The sequence below is a fragment of the Micromys minutus genome (assembly GCF_963924665.1).
Source record: "Micromys minutus genome assembly, chromosome: 13".
NCBI classification, from domain to species: domain Eukaryota; kingdom Metazoa; phylum Chordata; class Mammalia; order Rodentia; family Muridae; genus Micromys; species Micromys minutus.
The window spans coordinates 9,167,074-9,190,168 of NC_137982.1; the positions used below are offsets into that span (position 1 = coordinate 9,167,074).

At 46.3% G+C, this 23,095-nt stretch overlaps 1 protein-coding gene across 1 annotated transcript in view; it reads right to left on the reverse strand.

The window, feature by feature from the left end:
- Positions 1 to 23,095, reverse strand: part of RALGPS1 (Ral GEF with PH domain and SH3 binding motif 1) — a 228,257-nt gene that overhangs the window by 146,356 nt on the left and 58,806 nt on the right. Inside the window, exon 5 of the mRNA XM_080927222.1 lies at positions 1,413 to 1,496. Coding sequence (XP_080783348.1) covers positions 1,413 to 1,496 — 84 coding nt within the window. The remainder of the gene's footprint in view (positions 1 to 1,412; positions 1,497 to 23,095) is intronic.

A 23,095-nucleotide genomic window follows, 5' to 3' on the forward strand; every position in this document is an offset into this window, starting at 1 on the left:
GTGTGAGTGTGTGAGTGTGTGTGTGTGTGTGTGTGTGTGTGTGTGTGTGTGTGTGCTATTGTTGTTGTTGTTTTGCTTTTGAGACAGATGTCCTAGAACTTGCTCTGTAGATCAGGGTGACCTTGAACTCAGAAGTCCACCTGCCTCTGCCCCCCAAGTGCTGGGATCAAAGGTGTGCCTCACTACACTGGGCTTCTTTTCCTTTTTTAAAGAGTAAGCTTGGTTTGGAAGGAAAAGATTTACAGTACAAAGAGAAGTCATTTCTCTATTCGAACTGTGAGGCCCTCCCAGCACAGAGGCAATTATGCTGTGCTCTGATCTGATCTGGCTCATCAAACAAACAAACAAACAAACAAACAAACAAACAAAGCATGCCTGCCCCAGGCTTCATTTTCAGACTACAAGCTGCCCATGGATGGACACAGAGGCAGCAGCAGAAGGCTTAGAGGTTGAGTAACAGCGATGTACAGGGCCAGGCATTTCCGAGAGGGAAGGCTCAGATGAAACCAAGACTCCAAGGGAATGTGGGCCCCAGATCCCAGAGGGCCAGCCACACAATTATGCAACCTTTAGGTCACTGTCCTCACTGGAAACCAGAAAAACAAGGGAAAAAAAACTGAAAAGAATACTGTGTGGAGGACTGGTTTGTGCAAAGGGAGCTTACTATCGAAACATAGCTCTGGGAGTTCTGGAAGAAAAAGCAGAAGCACTGGCCCCCTCAGGTGGTCCATTTGCCTCTGAGCTTCTCATGTGTTCCCATGATCCTAAATCTTTACACTGCATGTAGGAGGAGGCTCTTCATACTTGAAGCCAAAGTTCTGGCTGGACCAAGTCAGACTCAGCATGTGGGGCCAGGTCACTCACTGTTTCACGAGTATTTACTGAGGATCCTTTACACAGGAGCCTGACACTGACACTGGCAGGCTTGATGATGAATATGAAAACAAGTCCCCACAGAGACCACAGAACACACAAACCAAAGACAGTTAAGCTGGGGACCACACAGAGAAAAACAAAATGGCTGCAATGAGATGTTTTGATGGGTGCTCCCTGCAGAAGTGACACAGAACTTAAACATGAAGAGTCCTGAGCCAAGAACACAGGACATGGGACAGAGGTATGGCAGAGAGGGCAGACCTGGGGCTGAAGCCTGGAGAAGAAAGGGGGCAGAGAGGTGAGGCAAGAGGGGAGAGCCAGGGCTAGATCCTCTGCCCAGCCGCACAGAAGCAGAGCTCCTGTGGAGTGGCTACAGCACAGGAGAGTCAGCCTCACTTGCTCTGTGAATCACACTGGATAGTGGGCAGTCAGGAAATAGAAATAGGACCCAGGACCAGGAGGCTGGGATTGAACCCTGAAGGGCTTCGGGCACAGTGGGCTTCCATGAGGACAGATACTCCAGGGACACTGCTTACCTGATTGAACCTCCGAGTAAAGGCCACGACATTGGGAGCAAGACTGTGTTTCTCCTTTTTACTCCATCCGCAGCTGGCCAATTCCTGGGAAGCACAGAGTCAACAGGAATCCCGTCAGGATGCAAAGCCACAGGGCGTGTTCCTGGACTGTGGGCATGGAGGTGGGAAGGGCTGCAGCCTTGGCTATGCCAAAGCTCACCAGAGAGGGGAGGGAGGGGTCTACAGGTGCGGGTGCAGCAGCAGGCTGAGAGAAAAGGCAGAAACATGGAGTATTCTCCCCAACCCTGTACCCAAGATTTCTCTGCCAAAATGTTTACTATTGTCACTCTGCCAGCTTCTCTGGAACGAAGAGGCCTTCTTCCAGTGCAAATTGTCAGAGAGGGGGTATCAATGCTTAAATCAGCAGGACTCACCCCATCCTGGACATGGCTCCAAGCTAGTGTAAAGTTAAAATCTGGCTGAGGAATCTCAGATTTTGTTGGTCATAGAACATCCTTCATTTTTGTAATCAGGCAACTAGAGATGTTTCTGGGATTACCTGGGATTCTTTCCCGAAGCTACCCCTCTCATTTTTTATACAGAGACGGGACAGAAAAGTACCACCGCTGCAGGAGCATGTGTCTAATTTCCTAGAAGACTTGGCAATATCATTTGATAAATCAAAGTAGCTAAGTTTTACCTGTCAACAAAGGTGGCTCCTATTTGGATACCAGAAGCCATCATGTGGGGTCATGTCAAAGCAGACAAGCACAGGACATGACCTCAAGCTCTACAGGCATGTGTTGTACACATGCGCCTCCTCTAACACTACACGTGAGGCACCTCACACCTGCATGTGCTGTACACATACCCTTCTCGGAACAACCCACCTAGCCACCTGTTAGCAAGCCAGAATACCCACCTCTACTGAACTACAAGCATTCCTCTCTTAGAACAATGGAGCAAGTTTCTCCTGCCATTTAATGCCATTAGACAGAGGGATTCTATTAAATCACACTTCAATTACATCCAGGCATAAGGCATCAGGTGGGGGGGGGCAATCCAGCCTGAATTTGTTTGAATACCTAAACAATAAGACAAACTGTATCCTTGAAGTGAACTTTTGGGAAGAATCTCTGATTCACCATCCCATGCCTGTACATAACTGGGTATACACATGACTAAAACCAGATGCATCATGGAAAATGACATGTACAGTGTATGAAATAATTTTAACATAATTTTACATAATTCAAGCTCACCAATCAAATCAGAAAACTACCCATGCTATAACCTTTAGCAACCGTACTCCTTCTCTTGAACCCCAACAATAATCAGAGACCATGTGGCCGCTATCATTCTAGACAGCGTATGTCTTCCTGACATCCCCTATTACTTTGTTCCAAATAATGTTTCCTTCGCTTTTACAATCTGTGAGAATACGTGGCTAAGAACCTAGGAACCACCAAGACAATTCAGAGGCTGTAAAAAGACCAAGGCAAGGCCATCAAAGGCCCAGCATCCCCAGTCTGTGCTGTAGAGTGTCCTGAGAAAAATGGGGAAGAAACATTCTCTACCTAGACTTCGAAGACCCGCTGATTCCCACCAGGTCCCTACTATATTAGCCATTTTTTAAAAGTAAACACCTGGAACATTTTAAGATCTTCAGTGAGAATCAGCTGCCAATGAGCTGGGACAAACATGGAAGTGGGGAGGGGTTGGAATAGTAGAAACAGAAAAAGAAAAGAACCTGCTGGCCGGACGGTGACATCTGAAGCAAATGCTCGTCAGGGTAAGTATCTCAGGACCCAGTGATGAATCCCAGCAGGCACATATGGGAGCCAGCTATAGCCAAACTCTAGCCTCTAGCCTGTAGCCTGTGTGACTGAAAGAACTGCCTGGACATAGGCATACATGAAGACCAACCAAGAGCTCAGACACACCACTTCCTGGCTCCCTCACATCTGTCAACAGCCACTGTCACCCCCATGAGGACAGTTAGCCAGGACCTGGTCAAGTCTTTCTCAACTTCACAGTTTTAGAGTCCATGTCTGAAAACAATATCAACTAAGACTAGTGTTTGACAGATGCCACTGGAGTAGATGCACAGGTAGTGCCCACATAGGCAGCCCACACACAGGTCCTTCATGCAGGTTTTCTCATAAAAATCACTATCGTGCTATTTTAACTCAGGCTAAGCATTCATTCTCCTGAATGAACGCCATGACTGTACTTCTCAAAACTACACTTAAATGTATCTGTTGGTGCCATAGTGTTCACCTGCTTGCTGTCTGCACCTTGTCTGAAATATGTACCAGGATTCCCTTCTAGTGCATAATCCATCTACCTCAATGAAACTTACTCCCACTGTGCGGTATACACCATTAAGCACACCACAGAGGAACTTTAATCCTGCAGCATGACTGCTCTGGCAAGAGATCATATCCACAGACTTTCCAGGTCTATATAATCCAGCTGAAATGCAGACATGCTCTGGATTATGGTATGATCTGGCTGGAATAAAGACACACCCTTAGTACACACCATAATCCCTAACAATGAAGGTAAGGTTATAGAAGGAAGCAGCCATGTTTGAAAGTGATGTCTAATCCAAGAGCAGACAAAGTGATGAGTCAGAGAAAGATCTGACAGACTGATCAGAGATAGAATATACCCAACTCACACAAGAACAAGAAGAAGAGCTACTTAAGAGCAAGGAGAGAAAAAACAAAGGCAGCATGGTATATGGTAGGTACTGGTATATATGGCAGTTTTACCAGGACAGTTTTACAGAGACAGGTTACAGAGAGAACAAACTACATGTGAAGACAGAACAAGTCGAAGAATAAAGGAGCCCAAGATTAAATCATATTGCCAAAGTTAGTATGAGGCCAGGCAGAACAATTTAGTCAGAAGCCAAGAGAAGCTGGATTGAATCAGTCAGCTTGGAGAGAAGTTTGAGCCAGAACAGCTGAGTTGAACCAGCCAGAGTTCAGAAAGATCTAAAAGGGGTGAGCTTATTCAGCAGTAGGCCTCTGAAATGACAATTACATCTGGCAAATAAGTTACTTTTACAGCACATTATATTATTGCCCTGCTACAGTCTGTAAAGGCAAAGGCCTCTCATTCAATGCTGAGAAACTGCAGGTTTAATCAAATATAAAACTTGTGCGTTTAAACAATGTTCAGGAATTAGACTGCTTAGTGTCTAATCTCTGATGGTGTTTCCCTGCATTCAAAACTAAACAGCAGTAGCAGTAAGTGTGTGTAGGCCTGGCAAAGGTGTATGTTCATATGTATGGGTATGTGTGTGTTTAATTCAGACTCCATGTTCTTACTTCTGCACCATAAAAATCTGGGAAGACACCTGGAAGGGAGGTGGTATAGAACCAACCCTGAGATTGGCTGTCCATACCCCAGTGGTATGATGTCTATCATTATAGAATCTCTATTGTCATTAGGAACAAGGAATGCCTAGGCCCTTGGATACTTGACACAGTGATGGGGTACATACCACAGTGAGGGTGGCAGGAGCTCTCTGCTCAGCACCAGCTCCAACACCTCCTTTCCTCTTCCCTCCCACTACTGTTTAAAACGGTTTCTATTTCTCTTTTCACCTATGTCATACAGGCAAGAGTCAAGGAAGGTACTTTGCACATTCTGAGTTGATTCAGTTTGAGTATCTCTGAGGCCTTGATTTGAACACTGGTAATTTGGTAATTCTCTACTGAGCCTTGTGCAGCAAGAGACAGGATGACTTTCGAATTAAAACCTCATGGGATTGGAGAGATGGTTCAGTGGTTAAGAGCATTGGTTACTCTTCCAGAGGTCTTGAGTTCAATTCCCAGCAACCACATGGCAGCTCACAACCATCTGTAATGGGATCCGATGTCCTTTTCAGGCAAGCAGGTGTACATGCAGATAGAGCACTCATACAAAAAACAAATAAATCTTAATTGTGTAAAACCTCCAAAATGTCTGAGAGCTTTAGCAGCCTACATTGAACAAAAAACTTCAAGGATAAAGGCCTTACTCTGAATCCCAGCCCTGCCACCCTGTCACCAGGGTCCTAGGCATAGGTTCCATCCCTGAGGATGATGTGGATGTTGGCAATCTCCCTGAGCTGTAGCAGCAAGTGCAGTAGGAAAATTCTGCAGCATGGTGGTGGCACACTGGGCATGTGGCCTGGCCTACAACATGCATCTCAGTGTCTTTTGAAAGGATGAGGTCTGAGAGCTCCTTGGCACTGGAACCTCCCAACCTCATCACAGAAAGATTTATCAAGATGTCAGATGCAATCAGCCCATTCTACCTACACTAAGCCACTCTCTGGGCCAACCTCCTTGGCGAACTTCCTCTTCTGTGTTTGGCCTTACAGGATTTCAAGAGATTCCATCTGTGTGAAGTGTGGTTGGAAAATATGAAGAAACAGAACAAAACTCTTCTAGTTATCAAGGCCTAAAAGGACCCACGCTACAGAATTAATTTGATTATAATCAAGCTAACATTGACCAAAAGAGACAAAGCTGGCTCTAATAGAAAAGGGAATCTGGGTTGAGGCTGGGAAGATGTAGCGTCTAAATCCTGGATGAACCAGGGCTGGCACTGTCTTTCCCAATGCCTTAGACCTACAGAGCATCTAGGCTGGCTAGCTCTGACCCTGGACTGACATCAAGAGGGAGTTAAAGGAAGCTGAGAGTCTCTGGGTCTTGTCTTGTCATTCGGATTCCCTGAATCCACCAGAAAACAAGCTGAGAGGAGGAGCTGTGTGCCACTGCAGGTCTCCCTACCTCCTCTGCCTCCCTCCCAGAGGCCACACAACCTGGCCCCACTCCCTAATTCAGCCTTCCCAGAGACCTCTTCCCGTGCCCCTTCCTGCTGCATGTTGTGTGCATTAAGCCTCAGTCACTAATAATACCAGGTGTTTGGCACACCTCAGCTATTTCCTACAGCCCCCTTCCTTCTCCATAGCAGACTATCCTGAACTGCCTTCTCTCCCTCTGGCTTCCTCATGCCCTGATCCTGCCACTGGTCTCTCCTCTAGAAATGTCAGCTTCTAAGTGGGACACCACAGCCCTGCGCTGTCCCAGGAACCCCTCTATGCCATATCTTTACCTGGCTGCCTTGCCCTCAGTCCCATCTTCCAGACACTCTTTTCTGATGCAGGCCCCCAGTCCCACCTGGGTTTACCCATGCTTGCCTTCTACAGCCTTATGCTTCGTCTAGTGACCACACATGTGCCATTGGCTTTAGCCCTATGCTGGCCATGTTTTTGTCCTGAGCTCAACCAAGAGTCCATGTTCCTTGTTGGATACACCTTCCTTGGTTCCCACAAAGCACCTCAGTTTCTGTAGGCCCAGACCCAAAGGGTGTGTCTACATAGCTGCCATAAACAAAAATCTCAGCAACACAGGATTCATTTACACATTCTTTTTGCCAGTCAAAGGCAAATGTTTATTACTAGCACTGTCTATGGAAAGATCTCTAACTGGCACAAAAACAACTTCCTTTTAACATTCTTACTTGTGTGCAGTCTTGAGCAACAGTAATAGTCAACATTGGTCTTAGCTCATCTGACATAGTGTCTCTGAGCCCCACAGTAGAAGGCGAGCCCCACCAGCTTTGTGCTTAGGGCTCTATAAGTCAGACACCATGGAATGCCCTAAGAAAGGCATAACTCTGAGCACAGAGCAATGAGATAATCTCTGAAAGGAGTCTTGGGGAAGGGTGACATTGTTCCTGACGACTCCCCCGCCCCCAATGGTATCTCAGCCTTCAGGCCATAGGAAGCTAGTATCAACACGTGGCCCTCCATGTGCGGCTTAATTCCAACTATCGGCTTCTCCAATGCACAGTCTCTCAGCATGTCCACATGGAAAGCTTTTGACCTAAGGAAGAGTCACTGGCTCAGACCTCCAGGACCACCATGAGGCTGGCACCAGTCACAGGCACCATGCCACCACTATGAGCCACTACAAGCTTTATCCAGCCTCCTCCCACCCCGTCTTCTGGCAGAATAAAAACAAAGACCACAGAGACAAAAAGAAAAACTGCCAGGTTCGTTCGTGGAGTTCTCAGGAGCTGGCAGACAAAAGCCAGGAGGCCACTGAGCAGTGGGAGCAGGGCCAGTAGGCAGGGTCTGATTGAGGAAGGGGGTGCATTAGAACCAGCCTCTGCTAGAGAGTTAAGAGTGTGTTAATGAGACAGACAAGCCCCTGAGGAATGTACAGGCCTTGCCATCCCTCGTCTTCGAAGAGGTGTACAGATGAGGTATGAAAGAGGTCCTGGGAGACACTCCGCAGAGAGCTGCCCTTACTCTCAGGAATTAAGTGCTGAAAGCATGCACATCACAGAAAGGCTGGAGAGTATAGTGGTTAGGGAACCAAATGTATCTGCTGATACCTTACCTCTATGGCCCAAGACAAGTCATTAAGTCTCCATGCCTGTCTTTACTTAGACATCTGAAAATAGCCCTGAGTCTCTGGCTACTGTACCCTGAACAAGCTAGACCTCGTCTGAAAACAGCCCTGAGAGCAGCACCTGCCATGGGACTAGATGAACCAGCATTTGTATGTGCTTGGAACAAAGGCTGGCACTTTCCACCTGGTGACTAAGTTAATAAAACAACACTCCTGAGAAGAGGAGCGATGGACAGGCAGAAGCAGGGCCAAGACCCTAGGTTACGAGTCTGATGGGTTAGGACTCCCCAGTGCCGAGGAGGGCCCAGGTCAGCCAGCGTGAGCTGCAGGATTTCCTAGGCACACACTGCATGCTGCAGATATGCTAGAAGCCTTGCTCATTCGCGTCAATTCTGCATCTTGCAACTGCTCCAGATCAACAAGCACATCGCCATCTCCACAGAACCTTCACCGCTGCTCTGACCTCTGATCGCTAGAGGAAAGTATATAATAAGCAGGCAGCTGACCTAGGGTAGCAAGACTCTATCCTCACCTGAGCCAAGGGAGGGCTACTGAACTCCAGAGGACTCCAGCAAGTATGGGGCAATCAGGCTATCCCTCCCTACGGAACAGGACAGTCACTTTGGCTATGCTGTGCCCTAATGACTTTATTTTGTAAAACAGAGGGTTTCTCCATTTTGAGTTCAAATGCCAAGGCAGTCTGACCTCATAACTGGTTTTCACAAGAAACAACCACTATCTTTCCAGCAGCAACAATGGGCACAGAATATTACCACCCACCAATATATTAAATTAAATCAGGAATACACGGACATATCAAAACCTTCCAGAAATCAGACCTGTGAACTTACCAAACATACCAAACTAAAAACATGATACAATCCCCTGTCTTGGGTCATATAAAAGGATCCTATAACATAGGGTGCAACAGTTCATCTTTCATGGGAACTTGACTGGCTTAGCTCCTCCTAGACTGGGCAATGTCAGAGGTGGGAGTTTCCAGAGGTTTAAAAGAGATAAGAAAGCCCATACCAACCCATGGGCTCAAGTCCCAGACTAAACAGAAGGGAGAAGGAAGAGAGTCGGCTGAGTATTATTTCTGTTTCTTGATTGATTGGCAACATCAACCAGGCCACTCCCATTACCATACCTGCCCACCATAATGGATGACACTCTTCTGAACTGTAATACAGAAAGAATCTGTGCTCTTGTGGTCACACTGTCACCTGACCATAGAGGGTCTGCATAACCAATAGGCAGTGCACTTCCAACTCTGTCCGCAGGGCTTCAACTTGGTATGACAGGAATTCCCTGCCTGAGTTGGCTTACTAAATGCACCCACGGCTCGGCACTCACACTCTAAGACTGGGTCATGCCTTCTCTCATCACTGGCAATGGCTCCTTTTATCTGTGGCTGCTATCCACTTCTGCCTTAAGTGAGGCCTCTTTGATTCTTGTGTAGTTTCTGTGTCTCCCTTCTCCCCACCCCCCTCTTTCCCAAACACACACACACACACACACACACACACACACACACACACACAACAAGCATGTGACCTCAGAGTTAGTACTTAAGACTGAAATAGAAGAGGCTGTGCTTACCAGTGACCATGTCTGCCAAGTGAATCAGTAGTTTTTAGTGAATTGAAGACAATGAAATTGATGTCATCTGTGATTTTCTTCTTACTCAATAAATTCTGATATTACGGAAAGACACAAACATGTTCACTGTTTTCCAAGAAAATTTATTCATGACAACGTGCCATTCAGACATCCAGACAACTGGGTGACAGGCCATAACTTACCATGGCTGTGCCTAGGCAAGGACTTTTAAGGGCATCAGAGCTGACTCAGGGATCTACCAAGCCAGAAAGGGCATGTGACCTCTAGCTGCAAAGGCTGAATATGAAAGATAAAAGGGGTCTTAGTCATGAGCTAACAGCTCTCTCCCAGGAGTAGAGATTCAGTGCAAACAGCCGTGTTTACTGTGTGCCAAATGCCCATGAGCTCTGGCAGGCATATCTGTGTAGCACCTACTGAGTCTGTGTGGTGACAGAGTTTAGTGTCATCTTCATTTGGTTACACAAGGCTTGGAGAGACTGCCACTTACCTAAGGTCATGGCTAATAGGAAATGAAACTGGTACTCACCAGGTCCCTATCTGCTGAGAGGGCCCATTCAGAGCCACATGCCCTTCCAGGATCTGAACACAGTAGGAGTCATTATGTACATGTGTCACTGTCCACATAAGTGAGTCTTTCTCATCTGTCATAGTCACTGAGACCAGCTGTAGTCACAGGCTTAGTCTGTTACTGAAACTGGGTTTCTGCCCATCACCAGTCCTCTTGACAAACCCCCAAACCACTGACAGATACTTCTACACTGGATCCAAAGCAGGCACACACGTGAGTGACACATTGCTCCTACAATCCCTGATATGGCCCAGGAGGGAAAGCTTACAAGAAAGATACACTCAAGCTGCCAAGAGAGTAGGGGTGGAGGGGTCTTAACCATCAATGAGTGACTCCACAGGAGCTCTGGAAATCAGTGTGGGGGCTTTTTTTTTAACAGAGGAACAGAGCCCCTAGATAGGCTATAGCAGGAGAGGCTGCAGAGGTGGTGGAGTCAGCTACCTGGCATTAGGATGTGGGGGCAGGGTGAAGGCTCAAATAGCATCCTGGTTACCTTACCACGACCAACAAGAAGAGGATGAAACTTGGGCAGAGGACATGGCTCAGACAACATACTCATCAGGGGAAACAGTGGAAAAGTTGAGGTTTCCCTCTGGCATCCCAGAATAAATTTCCACACTTGCTGGCATCTGGGGTGCTAGCACCCACAAGTCCATCAATCTGACCTGTCTTCATGCAGGAGGGGTATACAGTTCAGTGTCCTGTCCTGGCCACACAAAAGGGAAAGAATATGCACAGCTTTAAGCCACCAGATACAGGAGTGAACCCAGATCAGGGAAGCAAAAGATCAGGGCAACGAAAACCTAACCACAGGGCAAAGGGGTGATTCAAAGATAATATGCTACTATAAGAAAACACAGCCAGGAACAGTAGTGCACACCTTTAATCCCAGCACTCAGCAGGCAGAGGCAGGAGATCTATTTAAGTTTAAGGACAGACTGGTCTACAGAGTGAGTTCCAGGACAGCAAGTCTACACAGAAAAACCCTGTCTAGAAAAAACAAAAAGAAAGAAAAAAAATGCAAATGACTAAAAAAAAATTACAGCATTTTTAATTTGGTAATATTTTTTTAAAAACATACACAATATAAAAAGAATTGTTACAACTCTAATAAGAAAACCTGCCTGGAGAGATGGCTCAGTGGTTAAGAGCACTGACTGCTCTTCCAGAGGTCCTGAGTTCAATTCCCAGCAACCACATGGTGGCTCACAACCATCTGTAATGGGATCTGATGCCACCTTATGGCACACAGGTAAACATGCAGATAGAGCACTCATATACGTTAAGATAAATTTTAAAATCTTGGAGGAGGAAGAGAAAGAGAAGATCATTCAATTTTCTATAAAGAATAGGCATTTCTGTCTTTTCAGAACCTTCGCCTAAGAGGATGTATGGAAGGCAAGTAACACACAAACTGACACTTAGTGTGTGCCTTTATAGCCACAGATCATCTGTGTGTAGCAAGCTATGCAGCCGTTTGGAAGGCAAGCGCACTCCAGTGACCCCAGCATAGGTAGGTGGGCACCCACTGAGGTCCTCCATCTACCCCACATGGTGTATGTCTTCAAGGCTTCCGCATCCTCTGCTTGCAACCAGCCAGTGAGGGAATAAACAATCCTAGACTACCCATGAAACCGAAACCACTCAGCCAAAAAGTAATAGAGTAGCAGTGTCCACATCCAGCGCTTTAGGCTAAGGAAAGGAACCGGCACACACAGAAGTGTCACATGATATCAGTCCTGATGATAGTCTGAAAAGAGAAAAGGGCAAGGGTAAGGTCAAGTTGCTGGCTGCCAGGGACACGGGCAAACTGCCGATGAAGCCACCGCAGGGAACTGTGTCAGACAAGCATTTCTCTCTGTGGCTATGTGGTAGCTAACAGAACGGCATTCATCTCCCAACCTGCAAGGAATTAAGCCTCCCTCACTAAGCATGGCTGACAAGAGACAAACCACAGAGAACCTCGAAGAAGTCCCACAATGGCAGCTGTGCAAAGGGCTAAGGAGCAGCTAGTTCTCCCTGGAGCAGGATAGCGGGCTGCTGGAGGGGAGAAATCCAGAGCAATGAAAACATGGTATGGATGAGATTAAGACAGAAAGTTTGGACATGTCTTAAAGACTTGATGAAAGAAATCACAATAGACAAAAGGTGATTATAAACTCAAAACCAAGGAATTCCTCCCTGTATATATTTAAATATTCTACGTCAGTTACTATTTTCTATATACACACAGCATTTAAGCATGGTATATTTTAGTATTACCCTTACATATTACATGTACGTATACCCATCACTGAGAAAGAAGACAACTGTGGGCTCCAGAAAACTATAGGCCAAAACCTATGCTCTTTAGAATGGCCTGAGGTTGTCAAACAACAAAACACAATCCAGGCTCATCACTCACTGAACAGCAAGGAACAGGTGCTAACCATGGTGACAGTGGTGCCATCTGTGCCACAGTAACTGTAAAAGCTGTCTGCTAGTTTGCCATTATTCAGGGCTACCTAAAGAAGGCATGGTGTTCTGAATGTGAAATTCAAGACTTAGGCAATGGGAAGGTATAGCTGTCCACCAGTTCCAGAAAGTATAAAAAATGACAGGATCGAGAAATAAGAGAGAATACACAAAGTGGATAAAACAGGAAACCCAGGTCTCAATGAGCCAAAACTCCAACATGACCAGGAAAGAAAGCAGTTTGGCTTTGAGTTTTCTACAGTTTGGAGGTTGGAGGAAGGAGGATAATGATACATGGCATACCACCGTTAAAATTAAGTTTACTCCAAAATACACAATGCTATCATAAAGTCACATCCTGCTTATCACACACACCATGACCAAGGCAACTCTTATAAGAATAACATTTGATTAAGGCTGGCTTACAGGTTCAGAGGTTCAGTCCATTATCATCAACAGGGCCACATCTTCTAATAGTGCCACTCCATGCGCCAAGCCTATGTAAAGAAACATGGCCCCTTGTTCTATTACATTATCACCAGCTTTCTGTTTTCTAACTCCTTTACTGCCTAAGCTTGGTGTCCTGGAACTTGCTCTGTAGACTGACTAGAAACTCAGAGGTCTGCATGTCTTTTTCCTAAGCACTGGGATTAAAGGTGCTAGCACTCTCAGCCCCTCCTGCACCATGCCTGCCTGGATGCTGCCATGTTCCCGAATGATGATAATGGACTGAACCTCTGAACCTGTAAAGCCAGCTCCAGTTAAATGTTGTTCTTATAAGAGCTGCCTTGGTCATGGTGTCTTGGTGGTCCACCAAGCCTGGAGTTAAGTTTTTCGTCACCTAGAACTTGCTCTCTTCTAGGCTAGACTTGAACTCAGAGATCTGCTTGCCTTTACCTCCTGGAATTAAAGGTTTGTAATAGCATGCCTGGACCTAAATTTAGTTCAGTGGGATCTTGCCCCAGTTACTACTTCCTTAATTCAATGTAATGTCCTTGAACACAGGATTCAGCTCCATTCCACTTCCTGGTGCCCCGTTACAATTCAAACCATTTATTTTATATTTTTCCTTTCTCAGCTCACTATGCGTGTTTAAAATGCACTTCATGACACTTAACCGGAGAACAAAGTCAATGATGGGCATTTCTGAGACTTCCTTTGTCAGTGCAATTAATTTGAGTCTCTTCACCTTAACCTCTGGCAGACTCTTCAGACAATGACAAAAAGTAGCCACATTCTTCACCAAAATACCACAAAAACAGTCTCTAGGCCACATATTAAAATTCTTCACTGAAACCTCTTGTGCCAAGTTCACACAACTCAAATTACTCTCAGTAACAAAGTTACTACTAGGATACCACCACCACCACCACCACCACCACCACCACCACTACTGTGATAGCCCATTAAACTCCATTTAAAGCATTTCACTGCTTTCCAGATCCAAAGTCCCCAAATCCACATTCTTCCAAACAAAAGCATGGCCAGGCCTATCACAGCAATACCCAAGTCCCTGGTACCAACTTCTGTCTTAGTTAGGGTTTTACTGATGTGAACAGACACCATGACCAAGGCAACTCTTAGAAGGATGACATTTAATTGGGGCTGGCTTACAGGTTCAGAGGTTCAGTCCATTATCATCCAGGCAGGCACAGTACAGGAGGAGCTGAGATTGCTACATCTTCATCTGAAGGCTGCTTCCAGGCAGCTTGGAAGGGGGTCTTAAAGCCTACACTCACAGTGCCATGCCTACTCAAAAAAGGCCACACCTACTCAAATAGGTCCATACCTTCTAATAGTGCCATTCCATGGGTGAACATATACAAACTATCACATCTATCAGCATGTAGAAACACAACTGTCAGCTCCACATGAGCAAAAGAGGCTCTGCCCTCTCCACGGGGAAATCTGAAGACCATGACCAGTTGCTGACCACAGAAAATATAGTGTCCTATGGAAAGAGCTAACGTTCAGACAGATGCACAGAGGTCTTATGTGGTAGGGCACTTATTAAAGGTTCAGAAAAAGCTTGTGGGTGTGTAGCTGCCAGGAACTGCCCTTTCTTGGAACAAATCTAGCTGCTCTGAAAAATGAAAAAACCTGGGACCAAGACAGAAAAAAAAAAAAAAAAAAAAACAAGAGATACAGGGAGAGGGGGAGGGAGGGAGGAAAGGACCGAGGGAGGGAGGGAGGGGATATCCAAGTAGCTGGCACTGTGCTGGAGAGGTGCTCAGGAAGGAAGAGAGAAGGACTCTGTAGGAAGAAAAGGGACTTCTGGAGAGACTGTCTCCAGGGGCCTACCTGGTTAACCAGCCTAGCACAAAGGTTGGAAAGAATGAGGGTCACACCCTGCAGCGGTGCTGCAGAAGAGGATCCAGGCAGCAGGAAGGACGCACACAAAGACCAAGTTAGGAGACCCTTAGCATGGCCCAGGTTATCCAGAGCCCACATGACTGAGAAAGAAGGTGGCTGAGAGAGTGGAGGAGTGACAAGGAAAAGGAGAGCACCAGGCCAAGCAGGCACAGAATCATCTCTTGAAGGGAAGCCTCATCTGAGTGATAGGCAGGTCTATATCCTGATAACAGAAGCAAGAACAGCAAGGTAGGCCAGGCACACCAGCTATTTCTGCTGTGCCCACCTTTGGCTGGTGACATCATGGGGTACACACACTCCTTCCTGGGGGGGGCAACTCTTTAGCCATTTGAAACAAACACCTGCTGGAAGATGAAGTAGAGAAAGGAAGGGGGCAGTGCCCAGGAGAAGGCAGCATACCAGCTCCAGAACTCTTGCCAGGCACATCCCACAGGGTGAGAAACCAGCCAGTGGGGACAGAGTTGGGTGTATGCATGGGGATAGTCACTGAATGAGCAGAAGCAATCTGTCTTTCAGCCCTTGGCTTTCAGTTTTATTCATTCTATAGAATAACAGCTCATTTTCAGCCACTACTGTTTCTGCACATCCTCAACTACTGTCTGCTGGAAAGCGTGCACTCGATTAGGGTTACGATGATGCAGATTTCCCTAACATTCCCTCTACAGCCCTTGTTCTGCACAGCTCTGCACAATTAGAGCCAGCTGTCTGTGCCTGTGGCAGCCAGGAGCAGCCCTGCAGTCTCTGGTCCATGTGACAGAGAAGCGGCCCCAATTAACAGAATACTGCACAGCAACAGCAGGCCAGCTCCACAAGCCAATGAGCCCACAGGAAGCCCATAGGACTACATGTCCATTTCCACCCTGCCACTAGGGACAGGATGGGATACAGCAGCTTTTAAATGTTCTCTTTAACAAACAACAACATTTAGCTTTCTTGATTAGAGACTCAACAGGTGTTCACTATGAAAATGGTGAATAATACAGAGCACCCTGCAAATAACACTGAAGTCACCATCCGATCACACAGCTCACACTTTTACCCACTGCCCTCACATGAAGCCCTTAAGACAGGCTCCATTACTGTCCCACTTCACAGAAACCTGCTCACACCCCTACTTGTAGTTAATGTGAGAAGTCTGCTGGCTGCTGAAGCCAGAAGCCGCAGTCACAGGAACTTGAATCTCAGGTGTGTATGCACAGGACATCACTGTTGCTCCAACTCATGTTGTATCTGTGTTTTCTACGGGCTTCTGTCCTTAAGGCACTACAACAAGCACTTTCTCACATCTCCACTCTTTTTCAGAATCCTGATACCCACTGGTTTCAAGGATTTTCTTGTAGGAAACCAGGCCATATCTATTCTGCTCCTTCTAAGGTCCCAATGGAAAACCATGGCTCAATTCTACTGAGTTCTCCCTGGGGAACCAATGAATTTGCTAGACTTTGTTACAGAGCATGGGTGAAGCATTACTCACAGAATGGGCCCTAAAGTAGGCACATTGGAATTTCATGTTGCACCGATAATGGCTCTCCCATAACTAGACAGATGAGGCTCCCTCTCCCTGATCCTCCCCAGCCCTCCCACAGACCATGAGACCAGTGTAAATTAGGGCAAATTTTGATTAAAGCAGCTAGATGCACAGGTGAGAGTCTAATGACCCTCCCACGTCTTCCTTCTAGAGTGCTGGTCCTCAACATGTGGGTCTCAACCCCTTTGGTAAACTTCTATCTCCAAAAATATCTGCATTACAATTCATTACACTAGCAAAATTACAGTTATAAAGTAGCAATGAAATAATTCTACGGGGGCGGGGGCTCCACAAATGAGGCACTGTGTTAAAGGGCTGCAGCACTGGGAAGGCTGAGAACCACTGGGAGAGCCAACAATCCACAAGCCCAGCTGCTGAGCTCTTGTAACAATCAGACCATGGAATCGTATGAAGATGGCAGCTGTTCTGGTCAGAGAGCAGGGCTGCATAACAAACAACCGACATGTTCTAAGTGTATGTGGGTGTTTTGCCCGCATGCATACCTGGTGCCCAGAGAGACCAGAAGAAGACATTGAATCCCTTGGAAATGGAGTTACAGACAGCTGTGAGTTGCCATGAGGCTACCAGGAATCAAACCCAGGTCCTTCCTCTGGAAGAACAGCCAGTGCTCTTACCCACTGTGCCTTCTCTCAATCCTTTTTACCTTTCTTCTGAGCATCAGAAGGAAGTGTATTTGTCTCCCAATTGACTGCTCTGAGTTTCAGCAATATCTAATTTGTGTCTCACTGTTCCCAGTGGAATTTCAGTCTGGTCAGCATGCTTCTCTACACAATGCAGTGTGTCCCTGGTCTTCACATACTGTGGGAAACGTCTAACATCAGGGGGATACAAAGAAGCATTCATTCTCTGGCATCATGTACTTCTGAGGAAGCTGTGGGTTCTTCATGTGGCCTTCTGTGTTGGGCCAGATGAGACTTTGCTAGTTGATTAGTGTGCTAAAACTACATAAGAAAAGGAGAAAATTAACCCAGTGGTTCACAGGCATGTGACTTTCTAAGTGCACTCTCTAACCCTTTTAGAGAACATATAATTCATGCTAACAGGCTTACTCAGTACTGAAAGTGATGGACAGACAGACTCTCCGAGCCCAACAAGCCTGTCTCAGAAACTTAATCCTTTGAAACCTGAAGGGACAAAGAGGACGCCAAGCCTGACGGCCTGAGTTTGACGCTTCAAGTTCACATAGTAGAAGAACACCAACTCCCACATTTTGTCCTCTGACTTCCACACGAGCTGTGGTCTGTGCCCCTCCCCCACTGTAGATACATGTTACAAAGATGAAGAACACTTAGCAGCTCAGTGAACATTACCTCAGGCTAGCAACCATCACTTCATAACAGAGAAACAACATGAAGCAACAGGAACCTTTGCACAGAGCCCAGCAATTACCCTGCTCCCCCTCCACCCCGCAAGCCTCCACAGCAGCTTCCTTCCCCGGTGGTTGTGCAGGAGCACAGACACTGTGCTGCAGTTAGGAGCCCTGGACCCTTGGGCACTGTGCCACTCAGACGGTGATGAGCAGATGAGACCATCTGGGAAGGCAGCAGCGGGAAACTGTGGATAGAAAAGGAGGCTGGAAACAGGGTCAGGACACTCAAGGTTCGGAGGCAGACAGACAGAAAAGCAGAGGGAAGAGGAAAAGGAAAAGAGAGGCAGGATGAGGAAGAAGTAGATTTTACAATTTATTGTGCTGTATAGGTGAGAAAGCTAAGATTCACAGAGAACAATTTAATATATGTAAATTAATCAAGATAGGCATCATTTACTGGAGGAAATCTACTGGGAAGAGTGAGGAATGTGGGACAGTTACCTGACTGGGGACAGGGCACAAGGAGACTTCACTTGGAAGGGAAAGTGCCTGGACAATACAACACACCCAGAGGTGGCACAGGGACTTGAGGCTGGTCAGTCTCTAGGGCCATCCCCCAAGCTCTGCAGCAATCAGGCGTGGCCGAATACTACAGGATGCACTACAGGACCAGTCAGCATTGCTTAAGACAAGTTTCACTGAGCACCTCACACTAAAAGAATCCTCTCCCACCCCAGGAACGTGCTTTTGGATACAGCTGCAGTTCTGGACAGAAGTGAACCTCTGGAAATGATGCCAGGCTTTTGATGAGTTCCAGCAATGGCTGTACAACACAACACCCATCAGGCTGTGAGGCTGTTTTGATGCATGTACAGTTTAACAATGACCATGGAAGGCCCTGTCTTTTTTTTTTTTTTTCTTTTATTGGATTTTTTTTTTAATTTACATCTCAAATGTTATTCCCTTTCCCAGTTTCCCCTCCAGAAACCACCTATCCCATCCCTACCTCCTGCTTCTATGAGGGTGCTCCCCCACTCACTCCCTCCCTCCTAACTCCCTGCCCTGGCATTCCCCTACACTGGGGCATCAAGCAGACATAGGACCAAGAGCCTCTTCTCCCACTGATGCCTGACAAGGCTATCCTCTGCTACATATACAGCTGAAGCTATGGTCTCTCCATGTATACTCTTTAGTCCTTGGAGCTCTGGGAGTTCTGGTTGGTTGATATTGTTGTTCTTCCTATGGAATTGCAAACCCTTCAGCTCCTTCAGTCCTTTCTCTAACTCCTCCATTGGGGACCCCATTCTCAGTCCAATGGTTGGCTGCAAGCATCCACCTCTGTATTTGTCAAGTTCTGACAAAGCCTCTCAGGAGACAGCTGTATCAGGCTCCTGTCAGCATGTACTTCTTGGCATCTGCAATATTGTTGGGGTTTGGTGGCTGTATACGGGATGGATCCCCAGGTGGGCAGTCACGGGATGGCCTTTCCTTCAGTCTCTGCTCCACACTTTGTCTTTGTATTTCCTCCTGTGAGTATTTTGTTCCCCCTTCTAAGAAGGGCTGAAGCATCCACACTTGGGTCTTCCTTCTTCTTGAGCTTCATGTTTTTTGTATCTTAGGTATTCTGAGCTTTTGGGCTAATACCCACTTATCAGTGAGTGCAAACCATGTGTGTTCTTTTGTGATTAGGTTACCTCACTCAGGATGATATTTTCTAGTTCCATCCATTTGCCTAAGAATTTCATGGTCATTGTTTTTAATAGCTTAATAGTATTCCATTGGGTAAAAATAAATCAGTAGCCTTCCTCTATTCAAAGGATAAATGGGCTGAGAAAGAAATTAGGGAAACAACACCCTCCACAATAGTCACAAAAATATAAAATGCCTTGGTGTGACTCTAACCAAGCAAGTGGAAGATCTGTATGGCAAGAACTTTCAGCCTCTGGGGGGAAAAAAAATCGAGTATCTCTGAAGATAGAAAGATCTCCCATGCTCATGGATTGGCAGGATTAATCTAGTAAAAACAGCCATCTTGCCGAAAGCAATCTACAGATTCAACGCAATCTCCATCAAAATTCCAACTCAATTCCTTCATAGACTTAGAAAGAGCAATTTAGGGCTGGAGAGATGACTCAGTGGGTAAGAGCACTGACTGCTCTTCCAGAAATTCTAAGGTCAATTCCCAGCAACCACATGGTGGCTCACAACCATCTGTAATGAGATCCAATGCCCTCTTCTGGTGTGTCTAAAGACAGCTACAGTGTGCTTATATGTAATAAATAAATCTTTTTTTTTAAAAAAGAGCAATTTATAAATTTATTTGGAATAACAAAAAACTCAGAATAGAGAAAACTATTCTCAACAATAAAAGAACTTCTGGGGGAATCACCATCCCTAACCTCAAGCTGTATTGCAGAGTTATATGGTATTGGAAGGCCCTGTCTTAAAGACCAGCAGGAATGGCTCTTTTAGAAAAGCCATTTCCTCCCTGAAAGCAAGAGAGAAAACCAGCCCTTCAGAAGTTTGCTCTTCACAGGAACACTCACTCAGAAGTGTACGGAAGCCTTTCAGACACTGGAGCCATCAGCCTGCCCTGGTGTGAAACCACTGTTTACATGGCAGGGAGTGAGACCTCGGCTTCAGTTCCAAGCACAGGCCCAGCCTGCTGTTCTCATTCTCGGTCACCTCTGGCCTTAGGAATACCTAAGCCAACAAAGAAAGTTAGTGATTACATCCAAATCTCTAACTCTACTCCAAGACCCCAGACATCTGGATATGTGCACACTGGCTTCCTCCAGATGCCACTCAAACTTCAAATTACAAATCAAATGCCAGGACTGGTCAAGCCTCAATGTCTACTGCTACATGTGAAAGACACCTGACCTAGAGACCCTCACAGGCCCCACAGACACCTTGGGGTCATGGTGATGTGACAGCAATAGCCTGGGTAGGCCCCTAGTGTTGTGGGTCCAAAAGTTGGGGAAAGGGTATAGAAATAGCTGTGCTCTGAGCAGGAGATGAATTTTGCTGCACAGTGGAGAACCAGGGTATAACCTCCCTTCAAGAGTGTTGTGCAGAGGGGAAAATACTCAAGCAGAAGTCCATAATCCGTCCTATAAGTAGGTTCCAGGAAGTCACACTTCCCACCAAGGGAAGCTGACCTGAGTACACAGCACCTATGCTCAGGAGCAAAACACAATCTCCAGCCATAAACTGAAGCTTTGCTTGAAACTACGCTTACAGACAGGGCGGGCTTTAGAGCTCTGCGTGCCCTCCAGTTGGGCCCTGCCAGCAGCTGTCTAGTCAGAAGGCAAACACAGGCTATCTTTAATGACAAGTAAACACTAATGAATTTCGAAGCATGTCTGGTGCTTGCTTTTATAGATCATAAAATTATCTGGCTGCTTCCTGCCCATGCTGACAGGCCAGTGAGGCAACCCCAAGTATTTACAGGCATCAGGCACTGCCAGGACCGTTCTACAGAGGTAGGTCGTGGGATGTGGACAGAGAACAACCTTCCCCCATCCCCCAAACCCATTTGTGTGATCTGACATTTGGCCTAAAAACTGGCATGCAAAGCCCATTAGTATTTGTTCTTTAAGCATCTTGTGGTTAAAGGGGGAAATGAGTCTGTACATGTATCTCTGTTTTTTTAAATAAAGTTGTAAAGGGGGGGGTGAACTTTGTTGTCCCAAATTGAGAACAGGTACAAATTTATTCAGAAGTTACCAAAATGACTTTATGTGTTAACCAGATCTAAACAAAGGACTGAGACACACTTCCTCTGTAAGACATAAGCACTGTCTATACACCCACGGAATTCTCAAGTCCACAGGACGCTGTTCCTCTTCTGTACTACGGTTAACTATCCTGAGTCTCCGGGCCATACCCCTCCCTATTCTCACAGAGCGGTCATGGCCACCCAGTAGGAAGGGTCTCCTTCCACTTCCAAGGAATCCAAGGAATCCTTGACAGAATCCAGGTCCTGCCTGAATTTCTCCATAACCTCTCTCAATAATGGCCTGTGACTGTAAGTATAAACAGAAATAAACCATTTCTTCCCTATTCTGCGATGGTCACAATGCTTGTCCCAGCATCAGAAATCAAACTATGACTCTAGCCTTTCCAAGCTAAGTTCCTTAGTCACAAAACAAGGTCCCATTTCCTCTTAGGAGTCTGTGGGAGATAGGCAGTCCTTGCTCTGTCCTAGTGCCACGTGAGCAGGGGGAATAATTCTATCACTAAGCTTTTGGGAATGGGTACAGTCAGAGGTAACTTGAGCTGCTGTACTTCTGAGTGACACAGGATCAGTGTGAACACAAATTTAAGGGCAGCACCTGCCTGAATAAATCCCTTCCAAAGCGAAGAGATGCTAGCCATTGTGACAGGATGAGAAAAGCTGTCATCGCGCAGGCACATGGCAGCACATGTGCAATCCTCAGCCCTTCAGGAGTAGGACCATAAGTTGTTATCAACTGAGAAAAAATAGCTACATTTCCTCAGAAGAGCATATTGAAAATAAAGACTCTGTCCCAGTGACTGAAAACTGGATCCCATTAATTCCAACAGTAACAGTGACCTGAGGAGATCACAGGACAACAGAGCAGCCAGCTTCAGAGTGCAGGACAACCGAGAGGTAAGAAGTCCATCAGAAACTTCCATTTGCCTTTTCGTTCTTTGTCAAGATGCATTTCTACAGCTGACAGGCCGCCAGTGGGGATGGACACGGCACAGCACTGCAGGAGAGGCCGAGCAAAGCTCATAACGAAGGTACCTGAGCTAGAGACCCTCAGTTAAGGGCACTGGCGCTCTGGCAGAAGACCCACAGAGCAGCCAGCAACACCTGTCACCCCAGTTCCAGGGGATCCAATGCCCTCTTCTGGCCCCTGAGGACACCTGTACACATGGTATGCATTTATATGTGCAAGCAAAACACTAATATGCATAAAATAAAAATAAATAAATCTTTAAAAATATTTTTATTTCTTTTAAAAACCTTTCTAGAACAATGCAGCAATCACCCTCCTTCCATGGCATTTGTCCGAAGGAGTTAAAAATCCTCAAGAGCACACAAAAATCCGCAGATGAATAGTCATAAGATCTTTCTTCACAGTTGTCCAGTGACAAGATGTGAGGGAGAAACTATGGTACAGCAGACACTGAGCACAAAAAGAGAGTGAACACTGGCATCACTGACTGAGGCAAACAGGAGACAGAGGGTGGCTACTCAGGCTACAAGGCCTCTGAAGAGGCAAAACTCTGCCTCTGCAAAGGGATCGGTTAGTGCAGAAGGAAGGGAGCGCGGTGTGGAGCGAATGGAGGAGTTGCAGGACACAACCCGTGTTCTCTATGGCTCACGTGTATGCGTGCTGTCACACGTTTATCACAGTGGATGCTCGTGTGTCAGGA